General features: G+C 37.1%; 2 protein-coding genes across 3 annotated transcripts; one reads left to right on the top strand and one right to left on the bottom strand.

Annotated features, from left to right (window-relative positions):
• Positions 1-2,255: 2,255 nt before the first annotated feature.
• On the top strand, positions 2,256-10,408 carry LOC148225884 (uncharacterized). Its single transcript, XM_088204820.1, has 3 exons — positions 2,256-2,354; positions 2,422-2,570; positions 8,675-10,408. The coding sequence occupies exons 1-3, from the start codon at positions 2,303-2,305 to the stop codon at positions 8,873-8,875; spliced, it is 402 nt and encodes a 133-aa protein (XP_088060946.1). The 5' UTR covers positions 2,256-2,302; the 3' UTR covers positions 8,876-10,408.
• Positions 8,978-17,325, bottom strand: rb (adaptor related protein complex 3 subunit ruby). Of its 2 annotated transcripts, XM_088204819.1 has the most exons (19): positions 17,276-17,325; positions 17,068-17,208; positions 16,898-17,005; positions 16,694-16,832; positions 15,197-15,357; positions 14,887-15,136; positions 14,589-14,826; positions 14,230-14,339; positions 13,167-13,434; positions 12,874-13,091; positions 10,810-11,068; positions 10,596-10,747; positions 10,426-10,532; positions 10,174-10,363; positions 9,946-10,117; positions 9,689-9,888; positions 9,495-9,633; positions 9,328-9,437; positions 8,978-9,269 (listed from the first exon to the last, which is right to left on the bottom strand). In XM_088204819.1, the coding sequence occupies exons 1-19, from the start codon at positions 17,296-17,298 to the stop codon at positions 9,018-9,020; spliced, it is 3,237 nt and encodes a 1,078-aa protein (XP_088060945.1). In that variant the 5' UTR covers positions 17,299-17,325; the 3' UTR covers positions 8,978-9,017. The 2 variants fall into 2 exon arrangements, with proteins under 2 accessions (XP_088060945.1, XP_088060944.1); XM_088204818.1 differs by having other exon boundaries at positions 9,328-9,633.
• Positions 17,326-18,060: the final 735 nt, after the last annotated feature.

The raw sequence follows: 18,060 nt of genomic DNA, 5'->3' as shown, positions 1-18,060 counted from the left end.
TCAGAATTAAAATTAAATTTACGTTAGAATTTTATTAGCAGCCTGGACATAATTATATTATGCAGGGTCAGAATACAAATATAAGACGATCAGAATTAAAATATAGGACGATCATGTGAATTAAAAAATATATATAAACGGGTAATAAATTATGGAAAAAGCTGAAACGACGTTCCTGATTCTAAACCAGAAATTCTCGGGTTATTCCTCATAAAAAATCTAGAAAAAAACAGTTTGTTTAGTAAATCATATCGGAATATATTTTTACTAGTAAATATATTTAATCTATGAAAATATATGAAAATGAAATTGTGTGACATTTCTTTACACTGAAAGGCAATCAGTTATAGCAGTCCATTTCCATAAAGAATTGAGATCCTGCTGCAGGTCGAGGGAACCCGAAATCGACTGCAGTCTCTTAAACATTTTCAAGTCACCCGCATACAATAAAAAAAATTGAATAATTTATTGGTGTTTCTATGTCATTAATGTACAATAGAAACAGTAATGGACTCAATTTGGATCCTTGAGGTACACCATTAGAGGTCTTATATCGTTCTAAAAATAAGTTTTCATACTTGACGAACTTATATCTATTGGTCAAATAATTTGCGAATAGGTTTATGAGACCTTCATAAGGATCGAAATTAGATAATTTTTCACGAGTAAATCGTGATTAACTTTTTCAAACGCCTTTTCAAAATATGTGTATATAACATCCACTAGTAAACCATAGTCCAATGATCTCGAAACAAAGTTATGGTTGGTGACACCTGTAATGATTAAAAATGTTTTTATGTAATATACTTTTAAATATTTTTGGAGGTGTTGATAGCACACTATCCAATTTTTATACACATATATTCATGCGTGCTAGAGCCCAGTCACAAGTATAAAGTCGTATACGTCGCACAAAAATACGATTGTGTGTTGTTTTTGTTTTTACCTGCGCTGCAATAATGGTTATTATCGGGAAACTGCAGCGTATCGGCTTAATTTGGAGAGTTTAGCAGAGATCAAAAACACTTTCACACGTATGATATATATTATGCTAAAAATGCAATTTAAAAATTTAATAAAATATTTTTGTTATATAATGATACAAATTACATACATATAATATAATAGATATAAATTTACATACATAGAAAATATATTTACAGAAAATGTAACGAAACCAAAAACAGCTGTTAACTGATATGCTGTTTGCTGTTAACTGATATGCCAAAAATTCGTACTGCAATAATTTTATGAATGCATTGTCTACGTATACATATGTATGCGAGAGAGAAGCGATACATGCGCGTAAGAATATTCGTTGTCTCGCTTGTTCTTGTTGAAGCGGCAATGCTCATTTCAAGGATTTTCGTCTGTGTCACATCTGGCTACAAAAATAAATATTTCGGTCTACTTCGCACCAAATAAAATATATGTAATATTACAGTAACTGGTTGTCAACTCCTACGTTATGATTGTGTGAGTAAAGCGTATGTGTGTTTTGGATAAAAAGTGGATAGCGTGATGTTCACTGCCTTAGATCATTTCCACAACTTTGGAAAACGGAGGATCGCAAAATCAAATTAAATATGAACTGAAGAGGGTTAAAATTACCAGACTTGCAGAATAACAAAATACCAGATTTTATCTCAGACTACATGTCTGACACAAAATCTGGAATGAAGAAAAAATTGACTTCGGCTTGCTAAATCGCATAAAATACTAAATCTACTAGAGGTCCGCGTGCTGGACAGCCCTGTCTTAAAAGGACCATTGTTGGTGAGGGATTCACTTTTAATGTGAGAGTGTTTATTTTTAAATACAATTAATTTTTAAACCATTCTTATTACTTTTGATCATTACTTCACACTTTGTCTGACTGATTTGTACGCTTTTTTTCGAGTTTCGACAATTTGCTGATATTCTACAACTCTTCCGGACACCTGTTACCTGTATTTTGGACCTATGACAGATCGATTCGGTTGACCGGTCACATTTATTCTGTTTAAAAACTTGAAATATTAACCTACAGGCGTCTAATCAAGTGTTTTCTTAGGGAGCCAAAACCCGGTTACGCTCCTGCTCGGACAACACGTCTAGAGAAAACTGCAGAAGACGTAAAGAGAAATGAGAATGCACGCGACGCGGATGCGCATTTTTCCCCTGCATGCGTCGAATCGAAGCGGGCGGAGATAGAGGGCGGTCGGGCGGCAAGCGGGCGGCGATAGGAGGTGGGGCGCCGGGTGGCTAGATACCGCAGTGTGTCGGTGGCGGCCGCCCGGCTCGCAGCCATCTCAGCCTGGCGATGCTGCCTGCCGCTAGGCTGCTGGTCGCTGCTGCTCTGCTGGCTACGGCCGGTGAGCTCCTAGTCGAAACCCTCGGCATAGACGAACTTTTCCCTTAAACGCTATTACTTTCCTCCAGAGAGCATCGAGGAAGAGTGTACGGACTTCCAGGGGAAGTCCATCGCGCACGGACTGCTGTACGTGCCGGGACCGGGAGTTTGCTCGCTGTGCGTGTGCTACCACTCGGAGCCCAAGTGGTGCAAGGCCATCTACTGCGACGCTCCATACGTGCGTAGCGCCCGGCGTCGTAGCGCGCCAACTTCGTAGTCGTTCGCGGAATTGATCGCGCGGAAATCGAATAAGTTCTAAGTGCCTTCGAACTCGCGTAAAACTACTCATTTTTTTTAATCGTCATTAATATTATTTTAGGTAGCGACAATCGTATTTTTAGCGCGAAAAGCAATAAGGGTAGCTGTTGTCTCGAACTTATTGGGTCAGTGGCGCACACAGGATATAAACATCGGTTGAACGGATAAAAACATTAAAATAATTTAATTCCTATTTTTTTTGTTTATTACAAAGCTCTCGAATTAAATTGATTTAATCGTAATGGTTTCACGATAAATCTGAAATAGGTATTTTAAAAGGCTCACGGTTTCAGGGATATCAAACCCACGGCCTTTCAAAAATATTCATGCGTTTTATGATAAAATGAAAAGCTCTTTGTTTGCTATGCAAAGTAGTTGTATTAATTTTCGTGCACTATAATTTTTAAATCAATTAAAAATTTATTGAATTGCAAGGATTTTGCCGTAAACAAAAATAAATCTGAAAAAATATCTTAAGCCCCAATAACAACTGTTTCGAAAAATGTATTTTTTTAAAAACATTTATTACAAAATTAGGAATACAGGAGAATACATACTTTTTTTATTTATTTATTTATAATCTTTCTATTCATAAACAATTAGTATTTTTTTAGTTATGATATTGGCATGTAAAGGAAAATTTATTTTATAAGCATTCCTTAAAACGAATATTTCTAGTTTATAAGAAAAAAAATTAATAATGAGAATATGTTTTTTTTAAATGAAAAAAATATTAGTTGTAAGACTACCTATTTACTAACTAGGGACCTGGCGTAGCGTTTAGGCATTTTCTATTTGTAGTATGTTTTTTTTATTATTTATTTACCAAATTAATATTAAATGCAATTTAATGAATTAAAATTATATTATGCATCCAGTGGCAGTCAAAGGAATAAGACATTCGCAAAATTATTGTGAAACGCAATATTAAGTTTAAATTTAGGACAAAATTCTCTAAAATTTCAATAGTTCTTTATTCTATAAATAATATATTTATATATAAACACGATTAAAGCTATTTAATTATTTAATATTTCAATATTTATTATCCATATGTAATTAAATAAAATAACATTGGTACAAGGACCATGGGAAAAACACGTTTCCGGGCCTCATGACAAAAACGACATTTTATATATTTTTTAACATCGTAATATAATTTCTTGGATAATAATAATAGGTAGGAGTTAACCATTTCCATGTTACAAATAAATATAAAAAATAACCACCGTTGCAACATATTTTCAGAATTCATATTTTATGAGAAATATTTTAATTAGGAATTAAAAATGTACTCATAATATTTATTTAATAATTAGTCGTGTTTTCTTTGCTGCTCAGTGTTGCTATATAGTGAATTACCAGTCCAGGTCAAAAGCAATGAAATCGTGCCATCGCGGTGAAAACGCTCGATTATTAACCGTTTATATTATTTTTTTATAAAAATATTACGAGTAAGAATTGAATAAAGCTTATATATACCGAATTTTGACCAATAGGAGAGGGCAAAGAACAATTATCACTTCTCAGAAGTCAAACATTCACGTCAAAAACAATAAAATCGCAGTGGGAACGCTCGGTAACGAGCGTTCTCATTGCGACCGCGTCCCTATTCACCAAAATTCAATTTGAATATACTTTGACTATAGTAATATCTGTAATTTAACCATAGTAATATCTGTAAGGTAAACTATCATATTTTTAAAACTTTAATTTAGAATACAAACTGACCCAATTAAAAGATTAATTGGGTCAGTTTGTATTCTAAAACTATAATTAATTGGGTTTGGTTAATTCGTGTAGGTTAGGTTTGGGTATGAACAGCAAATGTACGTTTCACAACTGTCAAATTGAGACATTTTAGAGCAGCATATTAGTGCTTAATGCCATGTTTTAAAAAATATTTTCGGAACAGATTAGAAACTGTTTTGCAACTGGTGCTGTTGTTGATTTTTCGTTATTTCTGAATTTTTAGATCGAATACCTAAATTTACTGCTATTAATTTACTATCATGTATAATATTTTTAACGTTCAAAAAGCAATAAAGTCAACAATAATTTGCAAACAAATTTTAACACTAACGGAGCCGTGTCAAATAACAATCTGTCCATTTGAATAATGTTTATTGTGAAAGTACTACTTAGAAAGTGGGTGCTTTTGAAGACAACGTTCCGGTCTTTTTATTTCTTGTATGTATAAAAAGGGCTGAATTTCTTCATTCGAAATTAAACTGATCTTAGATTTAGAATAATATTTTAAATTTACATAAAACACAATTTCGCCGGCGAACTTGCATGCATTTTACAGAGTTGATAATGGAACCTAAAGAATTAGGGATTATTCTGAGAGATATGTGCATTTGAATAAATACTTTTTTTCCATAGAACAAATTGTTTGTGCATTAATGTAATGTAAATCTTCGGAAAATAATTCGTTGCAGAGAAATATCCATAAGGTTATTTCCAATAGTAATGCACAAACAATTCGTTTTATTGAACAATTATTTTATATATTGCTCATTTAAATTGTCCTCAAAGAACTGTATATTCAATTCTCATTATTGGAATATCATGAGTTGTACTACATAAAGAAAAATACACTGCACTCTAACTTTTTTGTTTTGAACGGTACGTATAATTTTGCAATGTTTTTATTGAATACATAGATACAGAATTTCTTATTGTCAGGTTATGCGACTTACAATAAACATATGGTACAAGAGCAAACAAAATCAAGAAACAAGATTATTAGGTAATGCGAAAAAATGTCATTTACTTAATTTTACTTACGGACAGACATATTACTCTTCAGTTTATTTATTAGTGTATCGTAAAAATATCGTTTTATAAATTATATTTACAGCCTTTCTGTCAATATTTATTGTCTCTTTACAATTCAGGAGGCTTCGAATTTATATACTCAGCAAGTCGTCTTAATCTCTTCGTAACTTTTTTACCGACAAGCAAATATATCATCGATCTGAAAATTGGTAATCTGATGGGGCAAGATTAAAAAGTACCTCAGATGCGTAATGTATCTAGTCCCTAATTTTTTTAACATTACGATAGGCATTTTTTAGTTCAAGAGGTTCTACTGATCGAAATAAAATTGTGCCGTTATTATCTAGCCGGGTTTGAGAGTTTCAGAATGAACTATACTTTTGCAGTTCCGACGTAAAAAATATGTAAGGTCTGCCTTTTTTTATGTAAGGTCTGCATTAAGGGTCGATTTTCCTACCCGACCTTTCGAGAACTGTTGTCTTTTACGTCCCGGTTCGAATACGCTATCGACTTTTCGACTACGGCGGTTAATTTATTTAAAAATAGCATTTTCGATTCTAATTCCGAAAGTTGTTTGCACGCGTTTACGCGGTCGTTTTTATTTTTTCGCTCAGTCGACGCACTTTTAAGTTGAAGTTAAACATACAAAAAAATTGCAAAGTGGCAAAATGAGTATCTTTATTACGTTAATTAAAGTTTAATTATATTTACATCCCAGAAAAGTACGTGTTATTAATTTTTTTAATTATTAAATTGTATTATTAATATTATGTTCTCTATCATATATCAAAACATTTATAAAGATTCTTTAGTCAGTTTCATCGTAACTTATACGTTTGCACTGATGTCAAACCCTGATATAGTTATCTCATAATCAACATCATAATTTTTCCGAGGCCATTGAAAAAATCCATAAATTTTGAAGATTTGAACTGCTATCAAAGCTCAATTGCAGTTTCCGATGACATTATTGCTTCCGTTTATTGTTATATGATAAGCAGACCAAACGTTGGAGGAAAAAATCAGTGGAGCCAGTGGCGGAACTCCAAATTTTGCCCCCCCCCCTCCTTAAAATGAAATAATTTTTAAATATTTTTTTGTGAAGAAAAAATAAATTATTATATAAAAATACATAAAATATGTGCATTGCAACAAACTATGGTAGGCGAGTATCGCTTTTCTCCGGAAGCGCTGGTAGAGATGCTGGCGGAAGGATGATATCCAGTGGATGGTCCTCTGAGGTCTCATAGTCGATGCGTGTCTCGTAGTCTGGCTATGTTCATCTCTCTATGGCACGTTCCTCTTGTTGTCTACCTATGTCCCTCGATCTCTGTTCCTCTCTGGCCGGATATCCATTCCTCTCTCGCCGTCTGCCTTTCGTCCCTTGGAGAACGGCTTTAAGTATCATAGATATAGAAAGCTCTCTGGCGAATCCTAACCATGCAGCGACCATTCGCCTAATTATTGCACTCGTTTTTCGACCAACGAAATATATCCACGCCTCTAGAAAGTGAAATTTGCTTGATGGACATATTTGAAGGTCGAATTGTGCAACGGGCTAAATTTTAATGTTCTTTTTTTCGTCCGATGGTGTGTTGTTTTCGCAAACGTTACTCAAGGAGGGTAATTACAACGTGTTATTTATTAGTAACCATTTTTCCCCCTTTGGTGTCCCATTTTTTGTCACGTTCATCCTTATTATTACCGTAGATATGGTGATTTAGTGAGCGAATTTCAAGAAAAATCCTCACACAAGTTTTCATACATACAATACATTTACATGATGTACAAATGTTATAGTAAATGTGTACCTTTCAGTGAAATTATATCTTCACTAGTGAAGTCCAAATACATTTTTACGAGTAGATATATATTTCTTTTAGCGAAAATATAATTGAACTGATATGCTGCTCTAAAATATCTATGAAACTCAATTTGACAGTTACGAAACGTCCATTTGGTGTTAAAACCCAAACCTAACCTAATGAAATTTCTAAAACTACTTATAGTTTTAGAACTTCAAAATACAAACTAAGCCAACTCACCTCTCAGGGGAAAATTAGCGGAAGAAGTGCAGACAAACATCGCATCTCGCATATTGCTCCATAGTTTGTCTGTACTTTTGGATGAGACACTATGTTTTATAAATATGATAGCTATTCTTACCTATATTTATACCGACTTTTGATATGAGAGAATTAGTCCAAAGCGTATTCAAACCGAATTTTGGTCAATAGGTGAACGCAAAAACAATTATCACTTCCCAGCGACGGCGTCGACACGGTTTTATTGCTTTTGACGTGGATTTTTGACTTCTGAGAAGGAATAATTGTTTTTGCGCTCTCCTATTGGTCAAAATTCGGTTTATATGTGCTTTATTCGATTCTCACATACTATAAGTCGTAATATTGTTATAAAAATATTAATATGAACGCTACATAACCAACTGTTTATGACGATTAGGTCCGTCATCCGCGTCTGAGGCTTGTTCGCCATGATGGCTGAAGCCGTCAAACGCGGTGAGAGTTAAAACTACTCGATCTTCAAACTCTGGTGTAATAATTATATTTTTGGAGAGATTGTTTTATTTAAGATTACAGGCAACGATAAAAAATAAAGATATATTCTATGGCACTTAAGTTTTATTTTGTTTCCCGTATTCGATTCATTGTGAATAAATCATTTCACTGCATGTTTATTTTACATCTACGATAGCCAAAATTCCGAAAAATAAAACACAAATATCAAACATTTCTCAACTGTTTTATTCATAAATATTGTTCAGCAAACTCATAATATATTATTTAATATAAAATGTATAAAACTATTTATTGTGGTGAAATTATCGTAGAAAAAATGTTCATACTCATTTAAAAAAAGGTCAACTGCTTTACGTATGATCTTGGAAATTCTTATCTGGTTGTGTTGTGTAATAATAAATAAGTTGGTGATTGGAAGTTTGACATAATAATATTTTTAATTGTATGTTTAATTATCGATAACACAGGGACGTTATTTCAGCTCAGTCAGTGGTCGTTTTTATAATATTTAGATTTCATTAAATGACATGCATTCCACCTGCCCCCCTTACCCAAATGTCGTCCCTGTAAGAATTTTAGAGCCAATTTTATAAATAAATATGAGAAATGTTTGATTCGTCTGTTCGGTATGTCTTAGAAGTAAAATAAACGTTTATTTATTTGTGATTTTTTTTGTATCCTAATGTGTGCTTTTCGCTTGCAGTTCTGTAACAAGTTCCGGGTGGGGGAGCGCTGCTGCGAGTTCGAGTGTCTGGACCCGCCCGAGGAAAACTCTAAGTACCGCGAGCGGCTGAGGCTGCGCGCGATGATCCTGGCGGGCAACGGCACCGCGGCGGCGACGGGTCCCCCCAGGGCGCTGCCCCTGGCCGTCTCGCTGGCGTGCGCCCTCGCCGCCCTCCGCTGACGCGGGTGCCTTTTTTGCCTTAGCGCGCTCCACGGACCCGCGCTTCTCTCCCTCTGTCCCTCTTTCGATTTGTAACTACGGTGTAAATATAAAATACGATAGTTCGTTTTCAACATTTATTAGCTATAAGAATCGACATAGGCTATATCGCGAACGACGTCTTCAGCTCGTTGAGAAGCATGGACCCGATCACCATCTTGTCGCAGTTCACGGTGACGAAGGTCCGGTCGCCCTCCGCACGGACCGAGACGAGTGCGAGTCGCCGAGTGCTGAGCGTCCGTCCGGCGAACCTCAAGGTGTCTCCCTGCGAAGGGATGGGAGCCAAGTTGGCCGCGTCGACCACCCTCTGGCACACGGCGACGTCCGATCCGGGATACCCGCTCTCGCCTTCGAACTGAACATAAATAGAGTTAAGAACGAGAGTTTTAATATTAACGGCCGAGGTCGCTCACCTGGGTCATCCCTCGCAGTCCCTTCTGTTCGGTCAGGAAGTGAGATTCGGACATTGTGACGCTGCGCACGAGCTCTCCGACGGGCGGTTTCACGGTGACGGGGAAGTCTCCTGCGGAGGAGACGGCAGTTAATACGCTGCGACTCTTCGATCGGATTTCGCACTCACCTAGGTTGGTTTTGATGACGAAATGCGCCGGCTGAGTGGTGTCGTTGAAGTCCACGCCCATGGTGCCCACCTGGCTGCGGCCGACCTCAAGCAGCGGAATCGGGGGGAACGGATGGATCGACTGATCCGCAGCAAGTCCCTGAAAATTTCGGAGTTTCGCTTTATCGCGCTTAGGACCGCACGCTCTTTCTTACCTTTTTGTCGGCGATCACGTCGGTCAGGTCCTCGGCCCCCTGGTTGTCGAAGAACAGCTGCAGCGACACCATTTTGCTGGAGTACAGATGCGGCGCTCTCGCGAACCCGTAGCGGACGACCAAGCCGCGACCGGCTATCTTGGAGAGCAGCTCGTAGGTCCTAGGAGGGACGCAACTGGGTCCCACCTCGCAGACGGTCTCTGAGTAGATTTACAATTAGCACACGGCACATATCAAGAGACCTCTCCGAATCTCACCTTGGACGGGGCCGACGTATCCAGCCGCGGGAGAGAGGAAGCCTCCGTATGTCGGAGTCATAATCGGCAGAGCGTCGCTCGTTTCACCCAGCTCCAGCAGCAGGTCTAAGTTCGACTTTTCTTTATTCTCGACCGCGGGCTTCGGCGTCGTCTTTGCGGGCGCCTCTGTATCCTGCGAAACAAAGACAGTCAGCGACGGGCGACGTCAGATCGCCGCGAGACACTCACCGATTCGGAGTCTTCAGCGCCGCTCTCGGTGTCGCCGTCGGTGTCCTCCGACGACGAAGACTCGCCGCTCTCGCCGTCGCTGTCCGACTCGTCTGACGATCCGGAGCTCGAGTCGGACGAGCCGCTCTCGCCGCCGGAAGACGAAGACGCGTTTTTGGTCCTTTCGCTCGACGTTTTCGTTTTTTTCTTTCTACCGACGAATTCGATTTTAAATAAAATTAAGAAAACACGAAAATATCTCTTTTTATTTACCCCTTCTCTGCTCCAGAGTCCGATCCGTCCTCCTCTTCCTCCGAAGAGTCCTCGTCCGAGTCGGCTGGCGTGCTCTCGTCAGACTTGGAGTAGAACAGTTTGTTCACCTGTAAAATTTTTATGTTTGAATTTGAAGACTTAGTAGTAGTATCGTCGAAAAGTGTTATAACTTTATCATAGCCGCCGTCCGACGACTCGTTCTGCGCCGGATCTCTCAGCGCCGAGGGGCACGGCTCGGCGGGGAACGACGGAAGCGGAATGTAGCCCAGCGCGCGGCCCGACACATAATGAGACAGGCTTCCGAGGGTGTATTGCTGGCGTTCTGTCGAAGAGACGATAAAAGTACAGATCGCGATAAAGATTCAATAAAACAACAATTGGAACCTTTGAATTTGCTCTCCAGCAAGGGAGCCGGTTTCGCTGTCAGGAATATCTTTTTTGCACGCTTCGTCAGCACCGAGCCTTCGTCGTTTTCGCCCGGTGAGACGAACCTCTTGAGAAAGCGCGCCCTGTCTCTGATGTCATAAGACGGGTCGAAGCGAGCCAGAGTGAACACGTACTGCGCTAGCAGCTTCGTCTGACTCGGGTTCGTCAGGTAGAGCTTCACGGCGAGGTTGAGTATTTGCAGTTTCACCAAATCTTCCTGTTAAATAAAGACAGACCAGAGTTCAATATCTTTAACCATTTTGACAAGTATCATTTTTAATTTAATATTTCGCATAACAAATATCAAACAGTGGTGGGATCTGTGGAATGAAACGACAACTATCTTCAATTACAAGTGTCTCTTGTTATTGAAAACTATATGAAAAAGTGGTGCTAATGAAATTTGTTTTATTGTCGAAACGGATAGAGCTGGACATTCTCTACAAGCACCATTAAGGAAAAAAATCGTAAAACTACCATTGTCACAAAAAATCACCACTTTTGGATAAACAACCAATGTCCAGACATTTTGGATGAATAACTACCAATGTCCTGAACATTGCTGGTTCCACATTAAACTAAACAACTTCTTCACATTTGACTAAACAATGCATGTATAAATTAAAAAAATTGTATGATGATATATGGATGTCTTCATTAAAATTAAAAAGATTAAAATAATTTTACTAATATTTCATGTAAATATAAATGATTTTGTATAAAAACTTTTATATTCATCATTTTTGTTAAATTCCAATTGGTCACAGACACGAGAGTGGAATTAAGAAGAAAATAAAATGTGATTATATATTTATGTATAATTCAAGAAACTAGACCTTGGGCAACCCATTTTTTACACGAGGATTGAGCAGCTCACATTACAAAAACGCCACAAAAACACAAGAGCAAACGCATTGTGTGCATACACAGAACAGATATTCTCAAGTATGTGCGTGTTTCTGTTACATAAATAAAATTTCGTTTTCTTAAGTGTCGAGGGGATACTAGTTTATTACATTACTCAAAAAAATAAAGAAAAAATGTGCAACATGTACAAATAATCTCTGATCAGATGCATTTTAAATTTGAAAAATACAACACCTTACATTTTATAATAAAAAAGTTCTTAATATAACTGATAAACCAAAAAAACCCACATAAAATAAAAAAAATGAAGGAGAGTTAATTAGAATAGCAATGGTGAAAGGAAGTTCTCCTATTAATTATATGGGTAAGAATATTCCTGTAAAAAATATTGGAAGTGATGGCAGGTATTTAATTAATATTTATATTTAAACAGTGAAAATCGTTTTATATGAAATACGAAATCGTCAAGTTGGAAATGTTTTTTTATGTCAAACTATTGTTAATGTTGCAGTTTATAGAAAGTTTAAAAATAATTTTTGCAAGAGTACATATTTTACACAATAATTGATTATTATTTGATTTTATCGAAAAAAATCACATACAACACATTTTTATAATATAAAGTCAAAGAACCTACAAGACACGCCGTATTTATCGGGAATGATTACGGTGAAACCAGTAGCTAGAGGACGATCCCGAAAAAATTTAACATTCAATAACTTCTATGCATAGTGCGACTTTTAAATATAATGTATTTATTAAACATTTTAAATGTGCTTTTTAATAACACTTTTTAATATTGTCACTAATTTAGGTTCCATTGACGATGGTAGAACATTAAAAATTTGTATGAAGGCATTTATTCTATATTAGATATTGAAGGTTTTTCGCTTGATGAAGATTAATGCTATATATTTATAAAATTGTTATTGTATTATTTTCTAATAATTTTCTGATAAAATTACGTTTAAATCAAATAGTTTTAGAAGTAGTCGAATCAACTGAAATCTCAAAACACTGTTTATGTTAGTGATATCAGTGAAATTTAGAAATATTAACTATAATATCATATGATTATGACTAAACAATGACTTTAAGAAACTAATAACGTTCATTTTTATGCAAGGAAACAGTTAAACGGTTATTTGTTCTTACCTCTTGCACAAATGTCTTTGCGCATTTCCTCAAAACGTCGGGAGCGATTCGGTCCGATCGGTATTCGCCCAAAAGCCACAAGATAGCGGCTCTGGCCGCCCCGACGGTGATGTTGTCTAGCAGTCGCACCATTTGCGCGATGATGGACTTGTGATCGACTGATCGTTCCGATTGCAGGAGTTTCTTGATGACCACTACGCTTTCGGCGACGATGGCCTCTGAGAGAGCGAGAAACAAAACGTAGATTAGTCTTTGGGCCTTTACTTTAACTATTATAAAATGAAGATGTTCACCGTCTTTGTTGGACAGGAGATCCAGCAGGCCTTGCAGACAAGTGTCGGTCACGGTCTTGATGTTGGCCGCGCACCGGTCAATCGCTTGAATGGTGGCAGCGACGAAAGTCTTGTCGCTGGACGTTATATAAGTCTGGAACTCTCTGAGGATCACGGGAACGGTCCCCTCTGTGGCCAAATTGGACAATATCTCAAGCTTCAGTATCTTGATGTGCGTCGGGTCGCTGGTTCTCACGAAGAACGTCTTCAAGAACGGTTCGAACATGCTCTAAAAGCAACAAAATAAAAATTAGAAACTTTGTCAGAATTTTTTGTAAAGTGTAATTTGTATATATTGTATGCATAAATATATAGGTACTATATGCAGGGCCGGCTTGTGGATTTTTGCGCCTAAATAATCAATAATTAAAAATAAATATATTCTGATATACAATACAATAAAAAATAAAAATACACAATACAATGCAAAAAAGAAAATAGAGAACTAACAAAAATTTGTAAATTTGTGAAATAATAAAAATTAAAAATTATTATACAAAAGTTTCAACTTTTGGTAAAATGAATTCGTCTGGCTTTTATTTTAGCGAAATTCGTCCGTAAAATAAGAGTTTGAGCAATTTAATTTTATATTGAGATTATTGCCAAACTTCTCAATTTTTTTTGACTCATGCTCAATCGTAGATACATAGTTCTTAATAAGTTTTAATTTTGAAAAAGTTCTCTCTATTTCGGCAACTGAAACGGGCAAAGTCAATAGTATTTTTAATGCGATTAATACATTTGTAAATAATTCTTCAAGGTTAGTGTTGCAAAACAATTTTAAAACTGATTTCTTTTTCTATTGCGATTTTTAGCCTAAGATTAAAATCGTCTCTCAAATCTGCATCTATTACAACGATTTTTGCATCTAAAACACATTTTTAGAATAAATATTCCGTCTGATTCTGATGTTTGTCTAGTTAGATTGGTCAAATAGTACACTGTGTGCTCCGAATACTTCGCACACGCATATGTATGTATATATATATATATATATATATTTGTTTAGCGCAAGTATCGTCACCTTTTTGCCGATGGTCAGAGAGGCTATGGAATGTAACACGATGCTCTGCACCTCTATGGGGCCTCTCAACAGTCTTATAAGAGCTCTGGCAGCTTGGGGTAGATCACCGGCTGTGAGCATAAAAAACATCAAATAACAATTGTCGAATGACAATGAGTAGTAATATGAACAAGTGTACAATAGCATAATATTTATAGCGTAATAAACGAGCGAAAGAATTCCAAATCATTTTTTAACTTTATATAAAATATTTACTTTGCCTAAACTTATTATATTATTGTTGTTCAAATCTTAATTACTATCCTTGTAATAGCGTCGCTCGATACAGCTCATTTTTTAATACGAGTTTGATAGTTTACCTGGTCCGGCGTGATAGTATAGTTGAGCGACTGCCATGACTACTCCCGCGTTCCTGCTCTGCAGCAGTGGGTTCGCGCTCCTCAACAGTAAACGGTGGTCCGGGTCCAGCGAGCCGGCGCCGGAACGCAGCTTTCTTTTGGGGTCTCTCTTTGAATTCTTTTTATCCGCGTTGTCGTCTGATTTATCATCTTCCGAATCGTAGAACGGCCGGTCTTCTTCGTCGGATTGCGCCGCATCCTGCAATAACCGATAAGCGCGAAACAAACACAATAGGAGGTCGTAACATTAGAAACTTACCCCGATGTTAGGATCGCAAAAGTACTCTCTGGCGTATCTGGTGAGAGCGTTCAGTATGATCAGTTGGCCCCACTCGTCCACGTCGATGAGCAGGGTGCATAGCTTGCGAAAGTTGGGGTGCAGGAGGTAGTTCTTTTCAGGGCACACTTCGCTGAACGCCATCACGGCCGATCCGATCACAATGGTGGTGCGCTCTGCGAGCAGCTTTTTGATAATTGCGACGAGCTCTTCTTTCAGTTCGGGGTCGAGGCTGTCGCGTTGAGTGTAAATTTAGCGTTATATTGTTTTTTTATTTGACAAAAGACGGTACCTGTAAAGCTTAGGGATGGCATGCGCAGCCGTCTTTCTCACGTACGGACTCATGTCTGAGGCGGAATCCTTGATGGCCAACATGACGATGGGGACGATCATCTCGACCCGAATGGAAGACAAGACGCGCAGCGCGCTCGCCCTGATAAGCTGGTTCGGATCCTGAAAGTTTTCTTCGTTATAATCTCTTGACTTAAATTTACGGCCCAGAAGATTTTTATATGAAGAACATATACATTCATTATGGATATAATGGACCGTTTTTCTGACAAATTGACAATTATTTTATATAGAAATATTTTAATTCTATGTAATGTACTAATACTGTAATACTGAAAAAAGCTTTGGCAGAAAATTGATCAAATTTTTATCAATTTTGCCAAAGTCATGAAAAAATGATAATATAAATTTAAGATACCAAGTTAATTGTGAAATTTTGCAACTGAAACAGTTCATCTAATCCCAATCTTGTCAACAATCTATAACTTGGGAAAGAACATTTAGCAATCTTGACGAGGATATTTATCCAACTATTTGTACATTACCAGTTAGCGTAACTTCAGCGCAGAGAAGTTTCTCAAGTTTAAGTCGGAAGAATTATTTGAGGAGTACAATGGGTCAAGAGAGACAATCAGCATTATTAAATATCTATAGGAATATTGATGCAAATATTGATGAAGTGATAAACATATTTGCAATATTAGAAATAAAAGATTAGTTTAAAGTAAGAATTAATTTAATTTTAGCTAAGTATGTATTACCTTTAGTTCTTATTAGTATGTAAGCAATTTTATTATAGATTAGTGCATGGTTTCCCAAACTATGTTCCGCGGAGCCTAAATAGATATTTCACAAAAATTTGGAGTAAATTAAAAAATTGTTAGTCTTGCTAATACATTAAAATTGTTAATAAATCTGATAAAAAAGCTTGAAAATATGTGTTAAATATTCAACATTGATGTGTATAAATTCTGGAGGTAAAAGTTTCATAAGTCGGTGTTGTTATTTTTAACTTTAAAATTTGATCGAATTTAAACAATATTTTTCTGTTAATTAATCACACGATATTAGTGCTTGTTATGCGAATTTTATTTATGTGATTTCACTTTTACGCAAAATTTTTTGTGCCACGAATGCCACTTTTTACACGATTAATTCAGGCAAATTCACTTGTACGTGATTTTTATACAAGATTTTTCAATCTTTTTATAAAAATGTTATAGATGAAGCTGTGAAAATAATAAACTATGTAAAATCTAGACCACTTCAATCCAGATTATTTAAAATTTTGTGCGATGAAATGGGTAGTGAACATAAAGCACTTTTATTAAATACTGAAGTGAGATGGCTATCCGGAGGAAAAGCACAATTAAGACTTGATGAACTTCGAAATGAATTATTAGTCTTCTTGAAGGCACAAAATAATTTGCAACATCATTTTATCAAATTTTTAACAAATCCCTCCTGCTTTACTGGAGAAGTCTTATTTAGAGCACACCTTGAGAGCGCGCTGGAAGGTGCTGATGGACAACAGAGCCAGGTCCTGCTGTTCCTCGGCGTAGCGCTCCAAGTACAGATAGACCAGCTTCTTGACTTCGATGTTCTTGGAGACGACGTTCTTGACGACGGCGGGGAATCTATTCCATATAAAAATAGCGAATAATTAATTGTAAACGGGCGTTACTGCATTCGCTAGACCCACAGGTCGGAGGCGTCGCGGCCCTTGGCCACCATGCTGACGATCCTCTTCATGGCCTCCAGTTTGAGCGAGTCCTTCGAGCCGTCCAGCATCTGTTTGAGGTCCTCGTGCCTGCAACAAAGCGGAGTGGAAAGAGGGCGCAAAGAGACGGAATGAGACGAGCGCGAGCGTACTTCTTATAGTCCGCCTGGAAGAAACCTCCCGACGCAGGGTCCGCAGGATACTCCGCCTCCGCGCCGCCGCCGCCGCCGCCGCCGCCCCCCACGGCTGGCCGGTCGTTATTGTACGAAGGCGCGAACGACATCACGCTCTTTCTGTGGACGGGTTTCGGTTAGTTTCCCACTTATCTACTATCTTCCTTCACTCTAAAGCGAACGTTACAATGACACGCCGTCTAACGTCATGGCCCCGTCGGCTGTCACTGTCAAACCGGCGATGGCCGCTGCTCCCCGGCTCGGGGCCAAATTTAAAAACAACCATCTGTCAAAATATAATTAATATTTTAACAGGGAGAGCTAAAAAAGGGAAGTTTCAAAATTTTTGTTCAAAAACATCTCCAAAATGTTTCTAAGGAAGAGAAATTGCTACTGAAACTCAAAAAAAACTTTTTGAGTTCAGATATTTTGAACTGAATTTTATTATCAATGAAATTAAGAAATTTATGATTTAAATGAGACTACTACAGACGTTGATATTTTTGAAAGAGTTTAAAACTCTGTTATAAGGTTTGAAGGGTTCTACAAATGGTCATACATCGTAACTGATGAAGCCAGAAATTGGTTTTTGTAGAAAAAAAAACAACATAAAAGATCCAACAACACACTGCTTATTTCACCAGGAAGCCCTCCGTGGGAAGTTTTACCGAAATATCAATAAAATTCAAGTAGGTATAAAAATTAACAGCTTAAATTCATCGTAAGTTTTACTATTTCTCAAGTGAAGTGGATGCTTCATTCGGCGATTTGATTTTGCATTTCGATATTTGCTGGTTAAGTGCTGGAAAATGCCTGGAGCGTTTTTTTTGCCATTCGAAAAGAAATACCCATATTTCTTAAAAACACAAGAGAACCTAAACATCAAATACATAATCCCATATGTATTATCAGATTTTTTCGTAGAATCTAGATGCAGATGCTTATTGACAGACAAAAACGTTAAATTGATTA

Source organism: Plectrocnemia conspersa, unplaced genomic scaffold (assembly GCF_051122295.1).
Source record: "Plectrocnemia conspersa isolate PC_06_02 unplaced genomic scaffold, ASM5112229v1 ptg000014l, whole genome shotgun sequence".
Lineage (NCBI taxonomy): Eukaryota > Metazoa > Arthropoda > Insecta > Trichoptera > Polycentropodidae > Plectrocnemia > Plectrocnemia conspersa.
Note: the sequence above shows the minus strand (reverse complement) of the source record. Positions and strands in the feature narration are given on the sequence as shown.